This window comes from Anabrus simplex, chromosome 7 (genome assembly GCF_040414725.1).
Source record: "Anabrus simplex isolate iqAnaSimp1 chromosome 7, ASM4041472v1, whole genome shotgun sequence".
Lineage (NCBI taxonomy): Eukaryota > Metazoa > Arthropoda > Insecta > Orthoptera > Tettigoniidae > Anabrus > Anabrus simplex.
Window position 1 is genome coordinate 161,849,089 of NC_090271.1, and position 20,642 is coordinate 161,869,730.

Consider the following 20,642-nt stretch of genomic DNA (forward strand, 5'->3'; position numbering starts at 1 on the left):
ATTCCCTTGTTCAAAAAATCTCCAAAACGAAATTAATCTCATTTATAAAATAGCGATATGCAACGGATACACAAAACATTACAAACTCAAACGCAGCTGATAAAAGAACATAAAAAGAAAAACTTTACCACTTTCACTTATAATAATGGGAACATTTACCAGATTACTAATATTTTTAAGAAACTTAATTTCAAAATTGCTTTTCGCACCAATAATAACAATCAACGTTTAATTTTCAATTACCAAAGCACTGCAAGAAATAACATATTTAAATTCGGGGATATATAAACTTAAATGTTCAAATTGTGCCAATTCATACATTGGGCAAACAGGACGTAATTTCTTAGTAAGATACCAGGAACTTATTAATGCTGAGAAACATAGGAAATAATCGGCCATAAGCCTCAATATGACTGAATATAAACATAATTTTATGAAAATAGAAAGGGACTCGACCATTCTGCGAACATTAAACAAAGGTAAATTAATGAATATTTTGGAGAATATCTATATTGAGATTGATCAGAAACAAAACCCCAGCCAGAACATTAACGAAATAACGGAGAATATCAATATATTGCTAGAAGAGGCTACCAAATTAGACTCGTCTAGAAAAGCCATCCAAAAGGATCTGGAAAAACATCCAACACACCTCCTTTCAGTTAGCTCCACCATACACAACATTCCCCCTACTTCTCCTTCCATTTCCCCCTCACCTATCACAACACCACTTCTCAGTTAGCTCCACCCTACACAACATTCCCCCTGCTTCCCCCACTTCCCCTACCTCTCCTCCCGCTTTTCCTCGCCTACCGCAAGCTCCTCACACACACATAGAACTCAGTCAGTTGACGGCACAGCGTAAAGGAGGACACTAAATACAATACGACCAACTGTGAGGGAAAACAATTTCATACATGCTTTTATACGTCACTAACAGACATTCTTAAAAGGTTTTCTCACTTAAAATATCTCCCTCCTTACTTAATTTCTTCTTGTTTCAGACACATTTTAACAATCTAACTCCAAAACTCAACTTCAACTACAGTTATATACAAGAGTTCCCCTAACAACCATATTCTAAGAAAATCTTTTATATTACTAATTTTATCTTCAAGATTAACAAGTATACATGTCTCCAGCATAAAGAATACTCCTTACGCCAATTTTACTTTGTTACGTGGACACCGACTTGTTGGAAATTTTAACCCAACATGAATGAACGTTTTACTACATCACCATAATCATTGTGTTTTAATTGTCTTGCCATTTTTGTTTATTCTTTTAGCTGACAATGCTCCATTATGGGAACAAAACATGTTCTATCTATTTAGTATATACCTAGAGATTAAGCTAGATTATGTCATGTAAACAATAAAACTGTTATAAGAAATTGACAAGTATTGGAAGGTGGGAATCTCCTTACAACTTAACCTTAGTTGATTGAGCCAATATGGGACAAAATATGAGATTTATAAGATGTAAAACTAGTGTTAATATTTTTGTTTAAATGCTAGAAAGAAATTTATTATTACGAATTACTAGTTTAATTCGGTTTCGAAGAACATGATACTGCTCATGCCGCCAGCTAGTTGAGTCTACCTAAAGAGTCTGTGTAGTGCGTCTCGTTCATCATAGTCTTAACATCGGTAGTCGGCCAAGGACAGGGCGGCCGTTTTACCCACATATTACGCTTGGGTGCATGTTTGCTGTACAATTCATGTAAATGGGAATTAAATATTTTCACTTTCTCATCAATGTCGCTCTTTATCATTATGCCATACAAGGGGCAGTCTTGTGCATCTTGTCTCAGTTGTGTTAAATTCATGCTTTTAAAGTCTCTAAACATTACATATTTCGATCAGTACTTAGGCACGCGAAGAGAGTATGCTAAGTATATGAGGTCATGTTTAGATAGACAGATACTTGACAGTGGTGAAGGATTTTTTGGGGGGTTGTTATTACTAGGTCTATGAATGTATCAGCGGAAATGGTGGAAGTATGGACGTGGTGGGCGAGTTAAAGGGGCAATATAGTCATGTCACAGGGTTTTAAAATATTTTGTAATCTTATGGAGTTGTCTGGGTTAATAAATTTGTGTTAAAGTCTCCAAAAGGATCACGTGCTCATAGTATGGTAGCAGTCTCAGTAAGCTATCTTATAAATCACAGAAGTCTCGCACTGCATCAGGAGGCCTATATACTACACCTGCCAGTATTTTCACAGTGTTGACAAACACCTCTATGAACATATATTCAGGAGCAGATTTTACAGCAGTAGAGGGTGTACAACTACTCTTGAGCATAGTTTTACCATATAGGACAACCCCGCCACATCTGATCATGCCTGTGAACATCATAGCCCATGATATCAACCATGCTTAAGGATATCGAACTAAGGAGCCAACTCTCACTTACAGAAACAAAATGAACTGGACTGTCTTCAAATATCGCCTTCAGTTTATCAAGGTGAGCAACGATGGATTGGCTGTTAACATGCACACACAATAGGGCGTGAGTAAATGACTTGAGTTCCTTATCTAAAATGGTCTGGGTAAAATAGGAAGGAGAAAGCACCGAGAAATGGGCGAAGGCAAGCTGTGTCCTCCATACGTATGTTCCGGTGAAAGGGTTGTGAAGGGAGAGTGATGAGGATCTGTCTTACGGATGAGTGCTGAGGAGTGAGGGAGGGAGCAAGGAGAGGGACTTTCAATAGCACTTCTTAACTCAGGCATGCTAAAGGAATGTAAAACATGTGGCTTACCTTAATTTCCTCGTACATATAGTGATCAGCTGATTCTCACAAATATATACTAAATTAAAAACCAATAAACTACAAAGATTGCACATAGTTCACACTATGCCTTCACCATATTGCCTGATTAATGATTGTCATTCCAAGAGTGTGTTCACATGGAACTTCTTGCTGGATAATTATCCTTCCATCTTGGCTGTACGTGTTGTGCAATCCAAAAGTGTCTCGTGCCTAGTTCAAAATGTCCATTCTCAGCCTAGTGAGGGATTCAGTTATGAGTAGTTTGGTGCCTTTCAGCTGTTGCTTAGAGCACCAAATTTGATCCTGCTGGTGGTAGCGGAGAAATTTTACTATGATAGGCCGACTTCCCGAGTTCACTACATCAGCAGTCGATCTACATTGCTGTCCCAGTCAATGACAGCAATCGATGGAGTCCATGGCCAGGTAGACTTTCAGTTTTTCACGGATGGTTTCCATGACCTTTCCGTAAATGTCCTCATTAGGCGTCTCGCTCACTCCATGCAGACGAAGGCAATTATGCCTACCGTATTGCTCCGCTTTGTTGTACCGAGCCTCCTGAATCTCTAAACCTTTCTAGAAACCAGCGATGTTGTCTTTCAAAACCAAGAGCTCCGCACAGATAGAGTTTCGGAAGTCCCCTTGAAGCATAGTCAGAACATCACTGCGGTTGGTAGCACTGTCGGTGATAGCAGGCATTGCTTCTTCCAGGCGGGCTTGGAATTGAGCCATTTGCTTTTCAAAGCATGTAATTCTTTCCTTCACTTCTTTCAGGGTCACTGTCAGATACAAGATATGTTTGTATCCTAAAGTTTCAAATCACACTCACTCGCTGGTTTTCTTGCGATTTAGGCCGGTGAATTACAGAGCACACTTACACGGGTCTAGCTCTCAGCACCATTATTGTAATGTCACAAGAAAGAGACCTCATTTGTGGAGAAACAACTCCTAGAGCCTCCACCATGACAATGTGCCAGCTCACACAATAGGTACTGTCTATTCTTGAGTTTTTTATAAACACAAAGACAAGTGTACTTTTTCATACACCCTGCTCACCTCACCTACCCTTGGCAGACTTTTCCCTATTCCTCAAACTGAAATTTATTGTGAACAGAAGACTATTTCAACCACTGAAGGGACCACACTGCAATTGCAGGCTGAACTGCGTACAATTCCCCAAACTGTCCACCAGAATTCCATAAGTGAAAACGGCTTGACAATGTTGGGTTAAAAGAAGAGGTAGTACTTCAAAGGAGACAAAGCTAACTAGACTGCAAGTAAGTCTCTTACGGAGTTATTTTCAAAATTTAGGTCTCGAAAAAGATTTGCATTTAAGAAAACAAGCAAAGGAAATGCTATATATATGTGAATAATCCCTGCACCATAATTTTAGAAAGAATTTTGAAAAGTTTCTGTTGTATTTACATTTTGTTAAATATTTAAAATTGTAAATACCACAGTACAATAAATTATAAAATTATGAAACAATTTGCCACATTGTAATCTTCAAAATATACCGACTTGGTCTGTGTTCAAATTGCAAGACTAAATAAGAATTTCTCCGATGCAAACTGACAGCAAATCTGGAAATTCACAATCTTTTCTTCATAATTGGCTGGAGACATTGGGCAATGCTAGCTTTCCTGCGGAAACTGAAGTTATTTCATTCAAGAATACACATGAGCCACCCACGGCAAGCCTCAATAGCGATAACTTTTAAATTCCTTGCTATTACCATAAGGTTTCAACTGACACATTTCACTCATATTACCACACATCCAAACACAATCTTTTCAGTCACATACTTGCACATCCTGTTTACAATTTGTAGAAACTTTGCTTTTCGTCCACAAAATGCCCAGCAATTACCATTTCTCTTTCCAAAGTGAGCTTTATTTTTCCTCCAATCACATACCACAACTCTTGTGCACATGGAACTCTCTTCATGCATTGCATTTACCTATCTTCAACAATGTAGAACTCTTCTTAGGCTGTAAACGACTTATAAGAATCATCGTATGATATAAACCTCATAATATTGAATAGGTGGATCCATTTTACCTCATTTCACATACCGTACACCAGCCACCCTAAACACATACAGTAAAACCTCGTTAATTCGAAGTCGTTGGGACTCAAAAATCGGACTTCAAATTACGTGATTTCGAATTAACCGCCAATTTGCAATTCAGAAGTACCAACCCTCGCTGCGTTACAAAATATTCTAAGGCCCGTTACTGCATGCAGTTAACCTTGATTCACAGTTTATACCTTTCAAATGCCATGAAAAAAGAACTATTTCCAAAATGTATCCAAGAAGGTGCATTTACAGTATTCAAATAATGCACTTGGATATCTCACTGGCAAACATAACCTCACGCAACGAAAGAAAGAAAGAAAAAAATAAAGCACGATTCAAAGACGAAAAATCTATGCTGGCTCCAATGTGCAAGTACTTTATTCATTAAATTACTATACTGTAAGTATTTTAGATGCCTTGTATTTACACAGAAAGTGCCCGATGTCCTTAAAATCGCACTTTCCTATGACTATCCTTGTACGATTTCCTGCCATGGCACTTCTCTTGTACTTCAGACATGTAAACACTTGCCGGGTCACAAAGTATTCTAAGACTCATTAATACATGCAATCACCTCGATTCACGGTTTAAACCTTTCAAATGCCATGGGAAAAAACTATTTCCAACATGTATCCAACAACGAATTTATTATATGAGCCACGTTGTTCTTTTTTCTCGTCAACTGTCGGCATCGCCAGTGTTCGCGGATTCTGTTTTCCCGCACACTGCCCGTTGCGTGATATTACAGCGTTCCTTAAAAGTTTGAGTACAAAAGAATTCCGATTTCATTCAACTTAGTAATCATGAAGCGCACTGTAGATCCACCGAAGTGAGTGTAAATGCGGAAAGCTATGGTACCACTCCACGTTCCGGAACACGCGTTCTATTATGACGCGGATAAATTTCGAGTTGAAATTACTCTGTAACATACTATCATTTTATAATGTAAAGGCAGTTTCGAATTAAAAGTCTAAATTTCGGTAAAGGGGTCGACATTGTAATTCGAATTACGAATTATCCATATTTCGAAATAAACAATTTAAATAACATGCAAAACTGTATCTCATGTTTCCGGGAACGAGACTTTCTTCGAATTAGGCGGGATTTTGAATTAACCAATTTTGAATTATCGAGGTTCTACTGTACTACTAAAACTAACATTATGTAAATGACACGGTATGTATGCGGCATGCTTATTACTTGTGGTGGGAACAGAGTGGGTGGAAAAATACCAACTTTCAGATTTCTTTATGTCAGGAGCACTGTACCAACCGTGACCCAAATAACCACAACTTTTCAACGCCAAATTTAGAAGAAAATATTATTAGCGCAGATACAGTACTGTACTCGTTCAAAATTGCATATGATTTTCAAAACAAAGTGCAACAAAACAGTGATATTTGTAAAATACATTAACGTAAATTATGTACTCTGGTACATAACTACTACAGAAGAGCATACTCACCTGAAGAACCCTCTCTCAACAGCAGAAGCATTCAAGATGACACTGTCCTCTTGGTTGTATCCAGTGTAACACAGAATGGCTACAATAGAATTAATACCAGCTGGCAACTCTCTGAAGCGCAGGTACTCCATAGATCGGGTAGTCACCAAAGGTTTATGAGGGTAATACAGTACATGAGCAAGTGTGTCCATACGAACATGGAAGTTGGTGATATATACACCCATGGCTTGTTTACCCATAGCACTCTGAAAACAAAGCCTTCATTCAAACAAGGGAATCTCTTAAATTTCAGCTCCAATAGAAACAACACATTTTACTTTCTTCCACAAAATCATAAAACATGAAGACCACAAGTTGGAGGATTAACAGGGGGGAAGGGGATCAGAGGACTTTTCACATCCCTTACCAAACAAGACGAGTCAAACAAAGCAGAAACAGGCCCTCAAAATTTTGCATCTGTGATAACACAAATTTTACATGAATTTTTTACTACAGTAGATAAGTTTAAACAGAGTAAATTTTGAAATTTCATGTCATATAAGGTATTCTTACTACTATTTCTCAATTTGGCAGCTTGTCCTTTACTAATATGGCATCAGAATGAACAGCAGTGAATGTCTATAGATTAAATAAAAGACTTTAATTGTGCTGAGCCCCAGTGTTCTTTTAATTGTTGATTATGTTCAATAATGAAAATGTTGAAATTGGGAGTAAATGAACAAGCAAGAGAAAGAGAATTCATTAACTGAGGCTTGTATGTAAGTGACAGCAGAACATAAATGAGCAAACTATTTACATGCACATTTAAACCATCCCGCACACAATGTTGGTGTTTACAGTGAGGAACGTGGTGAACACTTTCGCAAGGACTTAAATGACACTAAAAAAGACATCACTGGGCTGGACAATTGGTATGATAGTTAACTACTGTTGGTCACTAAAAAGACAGGCTACCCATGGAGTTATGATAAAATGGCCAAACAAAATAAAAGAATTTAGAATCTTTCTTTAACAGCAACAACTTGTGTCACATTATTTGAATTTCCGCAGTTTCTTTTTAAATTTAAAGTTTGCAACAAACCTGTAACCAAGAGTATGAATTATGTCACTGGATGCACAGTATAATAAAAAGTAGGTTAAAGTCAAAAACTGATTTCCTCATTTGCAGGAAAATGTGATATACAAGTAATGGAGCAAAACTGTTATCAGCCGGGCTGAATGGCTCAGACACGGGCCTTCTGACTCCAACCTGGCAGGTTCGATTCTGGCTCAGTCTGGTGGCATTTGAAGGTGCTTAATTATGTCAGCCTCATGTCGGAAGATTTACTGGCACGCAAAAGAACTCCTGCGGAACTAAATTCCAGCACCTCTGTGCCTCCATAACCCATAAAAGTAGTTAGTGGACGTAAAGCCAATAACGTTATTATTATTATTATTATTATTATTATTATTATTATTATTATTATTATTATTATTAAACTGATATCAATGCTGTATAATTTACTTTTGCCCTACAACCTGTATGATCATCATAAAGCAGAGTTCACTGTCAAAACAATAATCACATAATGTGCAGCTTGTTATTAATGCAATATTGTTTTTCCCTACGGATCAACACCCTTGAACTTTGTAAGTACCTACTAGTAATGTAAAACAGCTACCCTCCACATTTTTCACCTCCCTGTAAACAAACCAACCTTGCTCAGCACATAAGAAATAATAATGTTATTGGTTTTACGTCTCACTAACTACTTTTATGGCTTTCAGAAACACAGCTGAGAAATGATGGATAAGTTGACTTGAGGCACTTACCTAATCCAAACCTAGATAGTTGTATGGGCATACGCTATCACTGATTCCACTTCTACTTTAGTAACATCTTGGTCAACTTCCTTATCTATCTTGTGAAGTCTGCCAGATAATATGTTTTGCTACAGTGTCTGCATTGTTATGCAAGTTAATAGTTTAATGCAGGGCCACCAAAACTACAGCCTGGGGGACACATACCAACTAAACTGAAGTTATTTTACTATCGTATGCTTTTTAGTTTAGTTTCTAGTGGTTATAATACACAGTTTCAATTATAACTGAAATTATATAACTGCGCTGTATGGGATACAGCCATTTCATGCAGGGAAAATGGATACAATAGCATAATTCATCTAAGAAAATTGACACAAGACCATTCATACAAGACTACTCACACAATGAAAATTAAACCAGTAATGATATTCTTATACTGTTTCCATCCAAACAATAACCCATGTAACTATGACAAGTTTGGAGTAATGACAAATGAAGGAGAAATTACTTTAAGTGAAAGAAACGGCTTTACTTTGGTTTATAACATTAAAGAAACAAAAGCCATCAAGGGTGAACTGGATATGCACGAAAAACCATGCAATGAACAGACAATAACAGCCCTAAACGGTTGTACTGTTCAGATACACAAGTCGAATGATCATAACCATCCTCAACCTCCAGAAGAAGTGGAAGCTGTTCGCAAATGTATACAACTAAAGACAGCTGTAGATAACAACTGACTGCCACACTATCACAAATAATTCAACAACAGTTTGACGCAAGACTAAGATAACTTGAAAACAATATTCTTTAACCCATGGGTAAATAATGCAAGTATCGAGCTTGAATTATTATTATTATTATTATTATTATTATTATTATTATTATTATTATTTACGGACGATCGTATTATTTGCGATGTTATGTTATGAAAAATGTGCTGTGTATTTGTGTGTGTGTATATATATTAAGATGAGTTTAGTTCATGTAAGAACATGTAATTAATAGTATATAATTCATTATTACCTGTATATGTGATGTATAATCCACTACAATATTGTGCAACACACTGTAATATCCAGAATGGCATATCTTTGACACTAGATGGTTGGAGAAAGTTCTTTACATTATTGTTACCGTATTTTGGTGGTAGGTAGAGGTGTAAGAAGGTGCGGGCGTGAATGGGTCTCAAACTACGGAATCAAAGTTAATGTAAAAGTTAACAAGGTTATATTTCCTTTTCAATATTAAGTAATAACAAAGAACAGGTACTTAGTAGCCGAAACACAATTTGAAATGTACAATTACAGGGATTACAGAGTTTGGGCTTCGAGCCCTGAGTTCACAATTTTTGAGCAACTAGCCCAACTTTCCGATATACAAATTTTAACAAAGGGGCAGAAGACCCCAATCAAACCCTGGAGCACTTGCTCCAAATTACACAGTAAAGCCTCCTCGAGGCATACAATACTCCGTTTCCAAAAGAGCCACACGCTCTTTAATTTAAGCCTCTCCTAGGCCACACCAAACTCCACCTTCAAGTTGTCCTCAACGGACATAAACACAGGGGTAAAATACCCAATCTACTGAGGTCTATTAAATGAAAAGCAGGTTAATTGAATGACCTCTAAAACAATTTGAGAGGAGGCGAACTTGCACTCCTAATACACTTTGATTTTAAAACCTACTTTGGCACTAGGCCGTTATTACAAGGGCTAATCCCATACTACAGAGGTGACTTAATAGCAATTTACATTACATTATGGAAGAATAGGTTGAGAGAATAAGTTCACCTCAAGACGATGTGAGTGGGAGCTCGAGAGGGTTAAGCACTCTCTATCCCGATATGTCGTTTTAAAATAGAATAGATACCAGTTGTTTTTACATTTTAGGAAAAGGTTACATGGTTGAACGCTTAGAACCCGCCCCGAAAGTTAAACTGCTGAGCAAGAAAAGAAAGAATTTATTAATCGGCCATTACCTTATTGTTGACCGCCGCCGAGGAAAGAGGCGCTTCCCGCCTCCTGCTATGTACTTAATACACTGAAAGATGGAACAGAAGTGGCCCGGAGACCCTAAAATCAGCAGTTTATATACTCTCGCGGAAGTTTCTAGGCGTTAGGGGAATGAAAACACCCGCCCACAATGTTTTTATTGGATAGGACCCCGCAACAGATACAAGTTGGGGGAAGATACACCAGATTGGTCAGAAATTACTAAAAGAAATTCGGGATTGGATAAATCTTAAACAAGGGGAAAAAGAGGGGTATACAGCCAACTTAAACAATAACAGAAAGAAATTTAACAAGAAACAAACTTTTGAAATAAAAATTTCTCCAACAAAATAGTTCTTTGACTCCGCACTAGGGTGCGCTATTGTTGATCTTCAGTAGTGTCCTCTAGAAGAGAAAGTTCACACTTCTTACTTCAAGCGAAACAAAAACACATCAAAAGTGACACAGTTCAAAAACTCAAAATTTTCCACGTGGTGACATCTTCTGAGAAAGTAGAGAATTAATAGAGTAGATAAAGTTCAACCTTCCTCCAGAAGAGGAGTTTCAACTGGCGCAACTTTTAAATAAACGGTGTAGAGGTGTACCGCCCGGTACAGACCTCCCCCCCCAAAAGTTCCTCCAGGGGTGACACATGAAATCAGTTTGAAACAAAGTCCAAGTAATGATGTTGATACGAAGATAGATAGCAGAAGCATTTACAAGATTTCTTAATTCAGTTTCAAAATGTTGTTGTTGCAGGTGAATGAAAGTCTTTAAGTTTGTAGAATTTGGATTTCTGAAGATAAACTTTTAATACTTAGAAGTGAAGAAAAATTTTTTGCACGGTCCACTGAATATTGCTGTTGAATTCCCAAATGTAGTTATCTCTTATAGTAACTGTCCATGTAGTTGATGTTGATGAAGTTGGATGGCCGGACCGGCCGTTGCAGCTTGCGTCCAAAAGGAGGCCGCTCGGACCCCTCAAGTACCCTGAGATACCGCTCGCCCGCACTATGAGGGGAGCAGAGGTGTTGAAGCACGCCGCGCCCGCGGTGAACAGATACAGGCTGCGGGCATGTAGCAGGTCGTGCGCCGCACATCAGCCTTGGCCGGGAGGAGAGCTCCGGCTCGCCGTGCACATGTCGTCCTCGCTGGAGAGGAGGGGGCCCATCCCCCTCCCCAGTCGCTGCACGGCGCTGCGCGGCTGCGGGGGCGCTGAAACATTAAAGCTAGGCGGCAGAATTGTGTTGGACTATCATCTTCTTTGAGGGTACAGGCTTGTGGAGAGGTTGAGGGGCCAGCGGCGTGTAGATATCCATGGCATTTACTATTATGAAGCCACAGTGTAAGGTGGAGCAGGAGACGGGAGCGTGGTAATGGCCGTGGCAAGAACAGGATGGCAGTTTAACGGGTCGGGGCAGATTTTACACAAGGCTTACATCTAAAACCAAAATATTACAGAAGGGGCAGAATGCCTTAAGAGTTGAACTCAAAAAAAAATATAACCTTCATATCCTTTCAAATTATATGAAGCAAGTTGAAACTAAATTTACACCGGTTTCACCTGTGACAGGTGAACCCTAAATATCCTCTCGGTGGCTGGATTGCTTAGTAACAATGTAACCGGTGTGAGAAAATCGAGAATGATGCATGGCCCATGGAATCTGGGGGCAAGCTTGCCCGCGGGAACAAAATTCTTGACCATAACCTGGTCACCTACCTTCAAAGGGGTGGGTCTCCGTCCACGATCATACCTTTCCCTAACCTTTTCATGAGACACTTTAAGATTGGCTTTAGCCTTCTTCCAAAGATCTTTAATATTGTCCGGATCTATTGTCTCGGGTAGAATGTCACTCAGAGACCAGAGGTTAGAGAGCGGCGTGTTGGGAACAAACTTGAACATCAATGAAGCTGGAGTGAACTTATGAGATTCATGAATCGCCGAATTCAATGCAAAAGCTAGCCAATGCAGGGACGTGTCCCACCTGGAAGGATCTTCATGATGATAGGCGATAAGTGCGGACCTGAGATTTCGATTAACCCGTTCAGCCAGAGATGGTTGAGGGTAATAAGCAGAAGTGGTTACATGAGAGATGGACAAGTCAAAACAGAATTTACGAAAAAGATTTGATGTGAACGCCTTAGCATTATTAGATACAATATATTGGCACGGACCAAAAGAAGCAAAAATAGAATTTAGACAGGTAATGGTGGACTGAGCGGTAGCCAGCTTAGTCGAAAATAACCAAGAAAATCTGGTAAAACCATCTACACATACAAAGATGAATTTGTTGGCATTTCCCTTCGACTGGGGGAAGGGTCCTACATAATCAATATACAGGCGTTCCATGGGGCGCGACGCTTGATGAGAAGACAAAAGGCCTACTTTAGTGGACATGGTGGGTTTACTGATCAAACAAGATTTACAAGCTTTTACAAGTTCCCGAATTTCACCGTCCATACCTTTCCATATGAACATTTCACGAATCTTTTCACGAGTTTTAAAGATTCCAAGATGCCCCCCCAATGGGGTCTCATGATAGTATTTGAAGATCATAGGTACAAGAACCGCTGGAACAACAACTTTCATCAACTTATCATGCCTCGAAGGGCAACATAGAACACCATTCCTCAGAACATAAGGGACAGCATGTTCCCCAGAAGAAAGGGTTTCCATTATCGGAGCCAGCGTCGGATCTTCACGTTGGTATTTCTCAATATCCCTAAAAAGCATGGGAGCATCTGTTAAGATGGCATTAACACCAGATAGTATGGACTCGGAAGGTGATGAACTGTCGACCGGTTCGTGGGTCTCTACGTCGTTATGAAACATACGGCTGAGTCCATCAGCAACAACATTTTCGGTACCTCTGATATGTCTAACATCAAACTGGAAGGCGGAAATACGAATAGCCCAGCGGGCTATACGACCAGTACGACGCGGCCTACCTAAGACCCAGCTTAGGGCTTGATTATCGGTCTCCAGGTCGAATTTGACATGTTCCAGATAGAGACGGAACTTCTCTAAGGCGAATAAGACTGCCAAACCTTCGAGCTCATAGATGGAATACTTGGCTTCTTGAGCCGACAATGTCCTAGACGCATAGGCGATGGGGCGCCTCCCTAGTTCAGTCTCTTGAAGAAGGACTGCAGCTACCGCTGACGACGACGCGTCGGTTTGGACGATGAATTTCTTCGAGAAATCAGGCATAGCAAGTACAGGGGCATTACAAAGTGCTAATTTAAGGTCTTCAAAAGCGGCTTGTTCAGAGGGTCCCCACTCGAATTTGATGCCTTTCCTACGAAGAAGATTTAAGGGCGCCGCTCTATTAGCGAAGTTAGGAATAAACTTCCTGAAGAAATTCACCATACCAATGAACCTGGCGATGCCTTTAATGTCCTTGGGAGGTTTGAAATCACGGATGGCCTGTGTTCTAGAATGATCGACTGCTACACCATCGGGTGACACAATATGCCCTAGGAAAGACATAGAGGGCTTAGCAAAGGCAACCTTGGACAACTTAACCGTTAACCCAGCCTTACGAAGGCGATCGAGAACTTCACGCAAATGATCAAGATGTTCTACAAAGGTCTCTGAAAATACGACGACATCATCCAAGTAGTGATATAAGTACTCAAATTTGATGTCGGAGAAGACCCTATCTAGTAGCCTAGTGAGTACAGCTGCCCCCGTGGGGAGCCCGAAAGGTACGCGGTTGTATTCATATAAATTCCAGTCCGTGGCAAACGCTGTAAGGTGTTTAGACTCTTCGGCAAGGGGAATTTGATTATAGGCCTGATTTAAGTCCAAGATGGTGAAGAACTTGGCCTTACGAAACCATGAAAAACAAGAATGAAGGTCGGGAAGGGGCACAGATTGTAACACCACCTTCCGATTGAGAGCCCTGTAATCAATGACAGGCCTGAAACCTCCTTGGGGTTTCGGTACTAGAAAAATAGGCGAAGAATACGCTGACTTAGAGGGCCTAATAATACCGTCCTTCAACATCTGATCGATGATTTCCTTCAGAGCCTTCATTTTAGGTGGAGATAGCCTATACGGTGGAAAACGGACAGGAATCGAATCCGTAACCTCAATTTTGTATTCAATAAGGTCAGTGACACCAAGAGTATCAGAGAACACCTCGGGAAACGACTGACACAGTTTGCGAATACTATCAGCCTGCTCCTCAGGTAGATGTCTAAGGTCTAAGAACATCTCATCCTGGATAGGCGAAATAGAAGAACATGACACAGAATTACACTTTAATAGTGGGATTTTACAACTAGAAGCAAATTTGAATGTGCACGACCTAGACTGCAGATCGAGCACAAGACCAGTGTGAGAAATAAAGTCAGCTCCCAATATAATGGGGCAAGACAATTGCTTGGCCACAAACAATTTAACTTTCCATGTAAACTTAAAAACACGAATTTTGACCAGTAAGGAACCTAGAATTTCTAATGGAGATGAATTAGCCGACACGTATTGAACAGGAGAAGAGACATAGTCAGGAAGTTTACAAACCGTTTTCAATTTAGAGTACCATTCAGCCGCAATAATCGAACAAACACTACCTGAATCTAAGAGAGCTGTTATAGGCTCGTTATTTACCTCAATCTTAAGAAAAGGAACAGGTGCGGGGGTATCCGCCGCAATCCTAAGACATTCTTTAGGGCATTCAAAAGATGAACTTGAAGGCTGATCGTTCTCGGCATTTACAATCTGTTTACTAGGGGCTGAGTCTCGGGAAGATTGATTAGTCGACTCAGCCGAAGCCACTAGTCACTTTTTATTATTGGCATAGGTGGAATTTGCACCAGAAGTTGAGCAGGAGGGGGTGCTATTTGAGTTTGGGCAATTCTTGGCGATATGTGAGAAGGCCCCACATTTAAAACAGCCTTGTGCTGAACCAGCTCCATTATTTGCCCTACTACTTTTGACTAATGGACATTTATTGCGAAGATGGTCAGGCGACCCGCAAGCATAACATTTACGGGGCGTGACTGGTCGGCGAGGTGGAGGCCGAGTGTTACTAAAGGAAGGCGGGGGTTCTTTCGCTACACGCAAAGAATCGGCGTATCTAACTCCTTCCGCTGAGACGGCCAACGCTTCAAGTTCAGAGAAAGTTTGCGGGCACGCCGCAAAACACAAGTATGACCTATAAGATGGTGAAATGCCTTCCACAATAGCTTGTACAATTTGATCCTCAGGGAAGTGAAGAGCAAACACCCTGGTATAAAACTTAATGTCTTGTATGAAATCAGCCAAGTTTTCATCCAACCTCTGTACTCGATAATAGTACTTTTGAATCAGAGATGACCTCGCGCGGGCGGGAATAAAGTTTGCAAGCAAGTGTGCATGAAAATCTTCAATAGATGACTGTTCAGCTATGGCTCTTACTATTTTGTCGGAGAGAATACCAATAGCATACGGATAGATAATTTGCAAGATTTGACATGGAGACAGAGAAAAAACAAGGGCATGATCCTGAAATTCCACTAGAAATCTTAAAAATGAAATTACGTCACTGGTGGTATTAACAGAAAACTTGGATATACCTCTGAGCAACATTGCCAATGGATGAGGCAAGCTACTAAATCCGGGTGACATAGTAGGTAAAGGTTTCAATGGCAAGGAAGTCAATTCAGAACGGATGTTACTCAATGATGCACGACGTTCAGATCCGTTGTCCAATGGGGCAGGGATAGTTTGAGCAGCAACGGTTATCCTATTAACTTCTCCCTTGGGAGGCGCTTCCTCACTACCTGGATTCACTATGGTGGGTTGATCAGATTTGGGAGGAACTTCCCCAGTTAACAATTGAGTGACCTTACTAGATAACTCGGAAATATTTTCCAGGAGCGTACTAGCTTCCTTCCTCTGAACGTCATTCAGTTTTAGAGACAACAGATCGTTAACCCTATTCGAAAAATGATATAGCCTGCCTTGCACACGCTTAATTTGATTTGGAGACGGATCATTTTCATCAAAAAAACTAACTACAGAAGCTAGCCCAGTAATATTCTCCGCGATCGTGGAAAGAGAGTCGTCAATTTCTTTCTCTCCCAAATTGGGGATGGAAATGGGCAAATCAAGGGACTCTCTAAGCTTGTTAGTGTCTACTGCAACCGTGCCTGCAGATTGTACATTTCTAATAGTCAATTCATAGATCAACTCCTCCTTGCGCAAATAGTTAAGAAGGAGAACATCGCGAGGGCCGGGCATGATGACAGAACAACTTGGAAAAAATCAAAAAAATCCAGCAACTGAGAAAATGGTTAGAGTTCGGAACAAACAATGTTTAGCCGTCAAAAGGGGCTAAATTGAGACCCATTCAACCACGCTCTGCTACCACTTGTTACCGAATTTTGGTGGTAGGTAGAGGTGTAAGAAGGTGCGGGCGTGAATGGGTCTCAAACTACGGAATCAAAGTTAATGTAAAAGTTAACAAGGTTATATTTCCTTTTCAATATTAAGTAATAACAAAGAACAGGTACTTAGTAGCCGAAACACAATTTGAAATGTACAATTACAGGGATTACAGAGTTTGGGCTTCGAGCCCTGAGTTCACAATTTTTGAGCAACTAGCCCAACTTTCCGATATACAAATTTTAACAAAGGGGCAGAAGACCCCAATCAAACCCTGGAGCACTTGCTCCAAATTACACAGTAAAGCCTCCTCGAGGCATACAATACTCCGTTTCCAAAAGAGCCACACGCTCTTTAATTTAAGCCTCTCCTAGGCCACACCAAACTCCACCTTCAAGTTGTCCTCAACGGACATAAACACAGGGGTAAAATACCCAATCTACTGAGGTCTATTAAATGAAAAGCAGGTTAATTGAATGACCTCTAAAACAATTTGAGAGGAGGCGAACTTGCACTCCTAATACACTTTGATTTTAAAACCTACTTTGGCACTAGGCCGTTATTACAAGGGCTAATCCCATACTACAGAGGTGACTTAATAGCAATTTACATTACATTACGGAAGAATAGGTTGAGAGAATAAGTTCACCTCAAGACGATGTGAGTGGGAGCTCGAGAGGGTTAAGCACTCTCTATCCCGATATGTCGTTTTAAAATAGAATAGATACCAGTTGTTTTTACATTTTAGGAAAAGGTTACATGGTTGAACGCTTAGAACCCGCCCCGAAAGTTAAACTGCTGAGCAAGAAAAGAAAGAATTTATTAATCGGCCATTACCTTATTGTTGACCGCCGCCGAGGAAAGAGGCGCTTCCCGCCTCCTGCTATGTACTTAATACACTGAAAGATGGAACAGAAGTGGCCCGGAGACCCTAAAATCAGCAGTTTATATACTCTCGCGGAAGTTTCTAGGCATTAGGGGAATGAAAACACCCGCCCACAATGTTTTTATTGGATAGGACCCCGCAACAGATACAAGTTGGGGGAAGATACACCAGATTGGTCAGAAATTACTAAAAGAAATTCGGGATTGGATAAATCTTAAACAAGGGGAAAAAGAGGGGTATACAGCCAACTTAAACAATAACAGAAAGAAATTTAACAAGAAACAAACTTTTGAAATAAAAATTTCTCCAACAAAATAGTTCTTTGACTCCGCACTAGGGTGCGCTATTGTTGATCTTCAGTAGTGTCCTCTAGAAGAGAAAGTTCACACTTCTTACTTCAAGCGAAACAAAAACACATCAAAAGTGACACAGTTCAAAAACTCAAAATTTTCCACGTGGTGACATCTTCTGAGAAAGTAGAGAATTAATAGAGTAGATAAAGTTCAACCTTCCTCCAGAAGAGGAGTTTCAACTGGCGCAACTTTTAAATAAACGGTGTAGAGGTGTACCGCCCGGTACAATTATAACTAGGCCATTAGGCACTCTAGAATTTACGAGAAGATATGTTGTGTAATATCCTTCCAAAAACCTGGCCAGGCAACATATATAAAGAGACAGGCTCGATGGTGGAGCTGAGTTAATGTGTAACAGGAGTTGTTTTGATGGGACTTGTGTAGAAGTTGTGCTAGCGAGTGTTTGAAGTATGTGAATTGGTTTTGCTGAGTTGGTAGTTGACATGCCTCTGGTGCAATCTTCTTCTTATGCTTCACGATAGGCATTCTTCAAAATGGTGGTTTATTGATGTGCAACATGTAAATAACTGTAAATAAAAACAGCGTATGCAAGTGACAGCATTTTGTGTGCGTCTTTGTGATTACATCAAGTTGGACAGAGTGCATTGGGAGTACTAGCATTTCTTCCTGAACAAGAATCCTTGAGGAGGAATATTAACAAAAGGCAACAATGCCATTTTCCTTGGAAACCCCAAATCATTAAGTGATCCTTTAGATATTACCTGTGAATATACAGTAACGAGTAGAGAACTCTTGGTTTCATGACACTTTTGATGAGTGGGACAGTAATGAAGATGAATTTGACCATAAACTGGTGTTTGGGTCAAACTATCCCAATCAACAACATGGTACATCGATTGAACTTTCCGTATTCCACCCAAACGCTTTGCACAAATGTAATGGATTATGGGTAGCATACAGGTAACCCATTTCCTTTTGTCTATGTCTTAATGCCCAATAAAATCACAGCATCACAGGGAGATGTACTTGAAGCAACTATAGAGAAGTGCTAGGATTGCAAGCTGGGATATTCCACAACCACCTGTTGTCATATCCAATTTTGAAATGAGTATTATCCGAGCATTTAAAAATATCTTCCCATGTGATACACTTGAGGCTCTGTTCTTTTCACCTGGAGCAGAGTGCCTGGCAGAAAATATACCAATTAGGACTCCAGGGTGTGTATAGTAATCCCAATGATGATACCATAAAGCAAGCATTTGGTAAGATACTAAGTCTTACGTTCATTCCCATTGTTCGCCAGGCAGTTTTGAGGGAAATGATAGAATTTCTGATCTATTTCAAGAAGACGTACGTCATGATCTGTATTGAAGGATTGCACCAGTTACATAAATGGAAAATGTTTTTTTTTTAATTAAAAAATCATTGATAAACTACTATTTTCTCACATAATACTCATCATCAGATCTTTCATTGCTGATGCAAACTGTTTGTCAGCACCACAAGCAAAGGTTTCCTTCTTAGTCAATACCGTACTGTAATCAGCTGCTTCAGACATCTTGTGTTTTTATAGAGCGCAGATTATCTCCAAAGTGCAAGTAAAAGTGATTAATAATAATAATAATAATAATAATAATAATAATAATAATAATAATAATAATAGTCGAAAATGCACGATGTTTCAGAAAGTAATGTCAGTAAAGTTTATATTAGAATGACACTATATAATACACATGTAAATTACAGATAGATACAGTGAAAACAGTAGACATAGAGGTTACAATCGTGACTTGTCAGAATGGAAAAAGAATCTGTAGTGTGTAGGTGGTGCTACTCGATGGTGGCTCAGCCAGAGTCATATGAATATTCTCAACAAACAACAACAACAACAACAACAACAACAATAATAAACGGAGCTCGATACCTGCAGTTGCTTAAGTGCGTCCAGTATCCAGAAATCGGAAGATAGTGGATTCAAGTCCCACTGTCGGCAACACTGAAGATGGTTTTCCGTGGTTTCCCCATTTTCACACCAGGCAAATGCTGGGGCTGTACCTTGATTAAGGCCACGGCCACTTCCTTCCCATTCCTAGGCCTTTCCTATCCCATAGTCGCCATAGGACCTATCTATGTTGGTGCGACATAAAGCAAATAGCAATAATAATAATAATAATAATAATAATAATAATAATAATAATAATAATAATAACAACAACAACAACAACAACAACAACAACAATAATAATAATAATAATAATAATAATAATAGTTTTTATGTCCCACTAACACTTCTACATTTTTGGAGACAGCAATGTGCCGGAATTTTGTCCCACAGGAGTACTGTACTTTCAGGCGCCAATTTATCTACCAACACAAGGCTCATGTATTTGAACACCTTCAAATACCACCGGACCAAGCCAGGATCAAACCTGTCAAGTCGGGCTCAGAAGGCCAGCACTCTATCGTCCAAACTTCTCTATGAGTAAAGATAATGTACACTTGTTCTATATGGCACATAACAGAAATTAAAGTGGAGTGAAACGAGCATGAACTGATTCGTTGTTCTGTTTGAAGTTTAAAAGGAAATAAATTTTGAATGAAAATACTGTATATGATGTAAGTTTAGTGTTGGGTTATTTTTATTTAAATTTTTATTGCAGGTGTAACTGTGTGTCATTTAAAACTTCTTTTTTGCTAGGGGCTTTACGTCGCACCGACACAGATAGGTCTTATGGCGACGATGGGACAGGGAAGGGCTAGGAGTTGGAAGGAAGCGGCCGTGGCCTTAATTAAGGTACAGCCCCAGCATTTGCCTGGTGTGAAAATGGGAAACCACGGAAAACCATCTTCAGGTCTGCCGATAGTGGGATTCGAACCTACTATCTCCCGGATGCAAGCTCACAGCCGCGCGCCTCTACGCGCACGGCCAACTCGCCCGGTATTTAAAACTTCAGG

General features: G+C 39.8%; 1 protein-coding gene across 1 annotated transcript in view; it reads right to left on the reverse strand.

Moving 5' to 3' along the window:
• LOC136877404 (DNA-directed RNA polymerase II subunit RPB2) overlaps positions 1–20,642 on the reverse strand; it is a 247,864-nt gene that overhangs the window by 101,622 nt on the left and 125,600 nt on the right. The window contains exon 14 of the mRNA XM_067151413.2: positions 6,318–6,562. Coding sequence (XP_067007514.1) covers positions 6,318–6,562 — 245 coding nt within the window. The remainder of the gene's footprint in view (positions 1–6,317; positions 6,563–20,642) is intronic.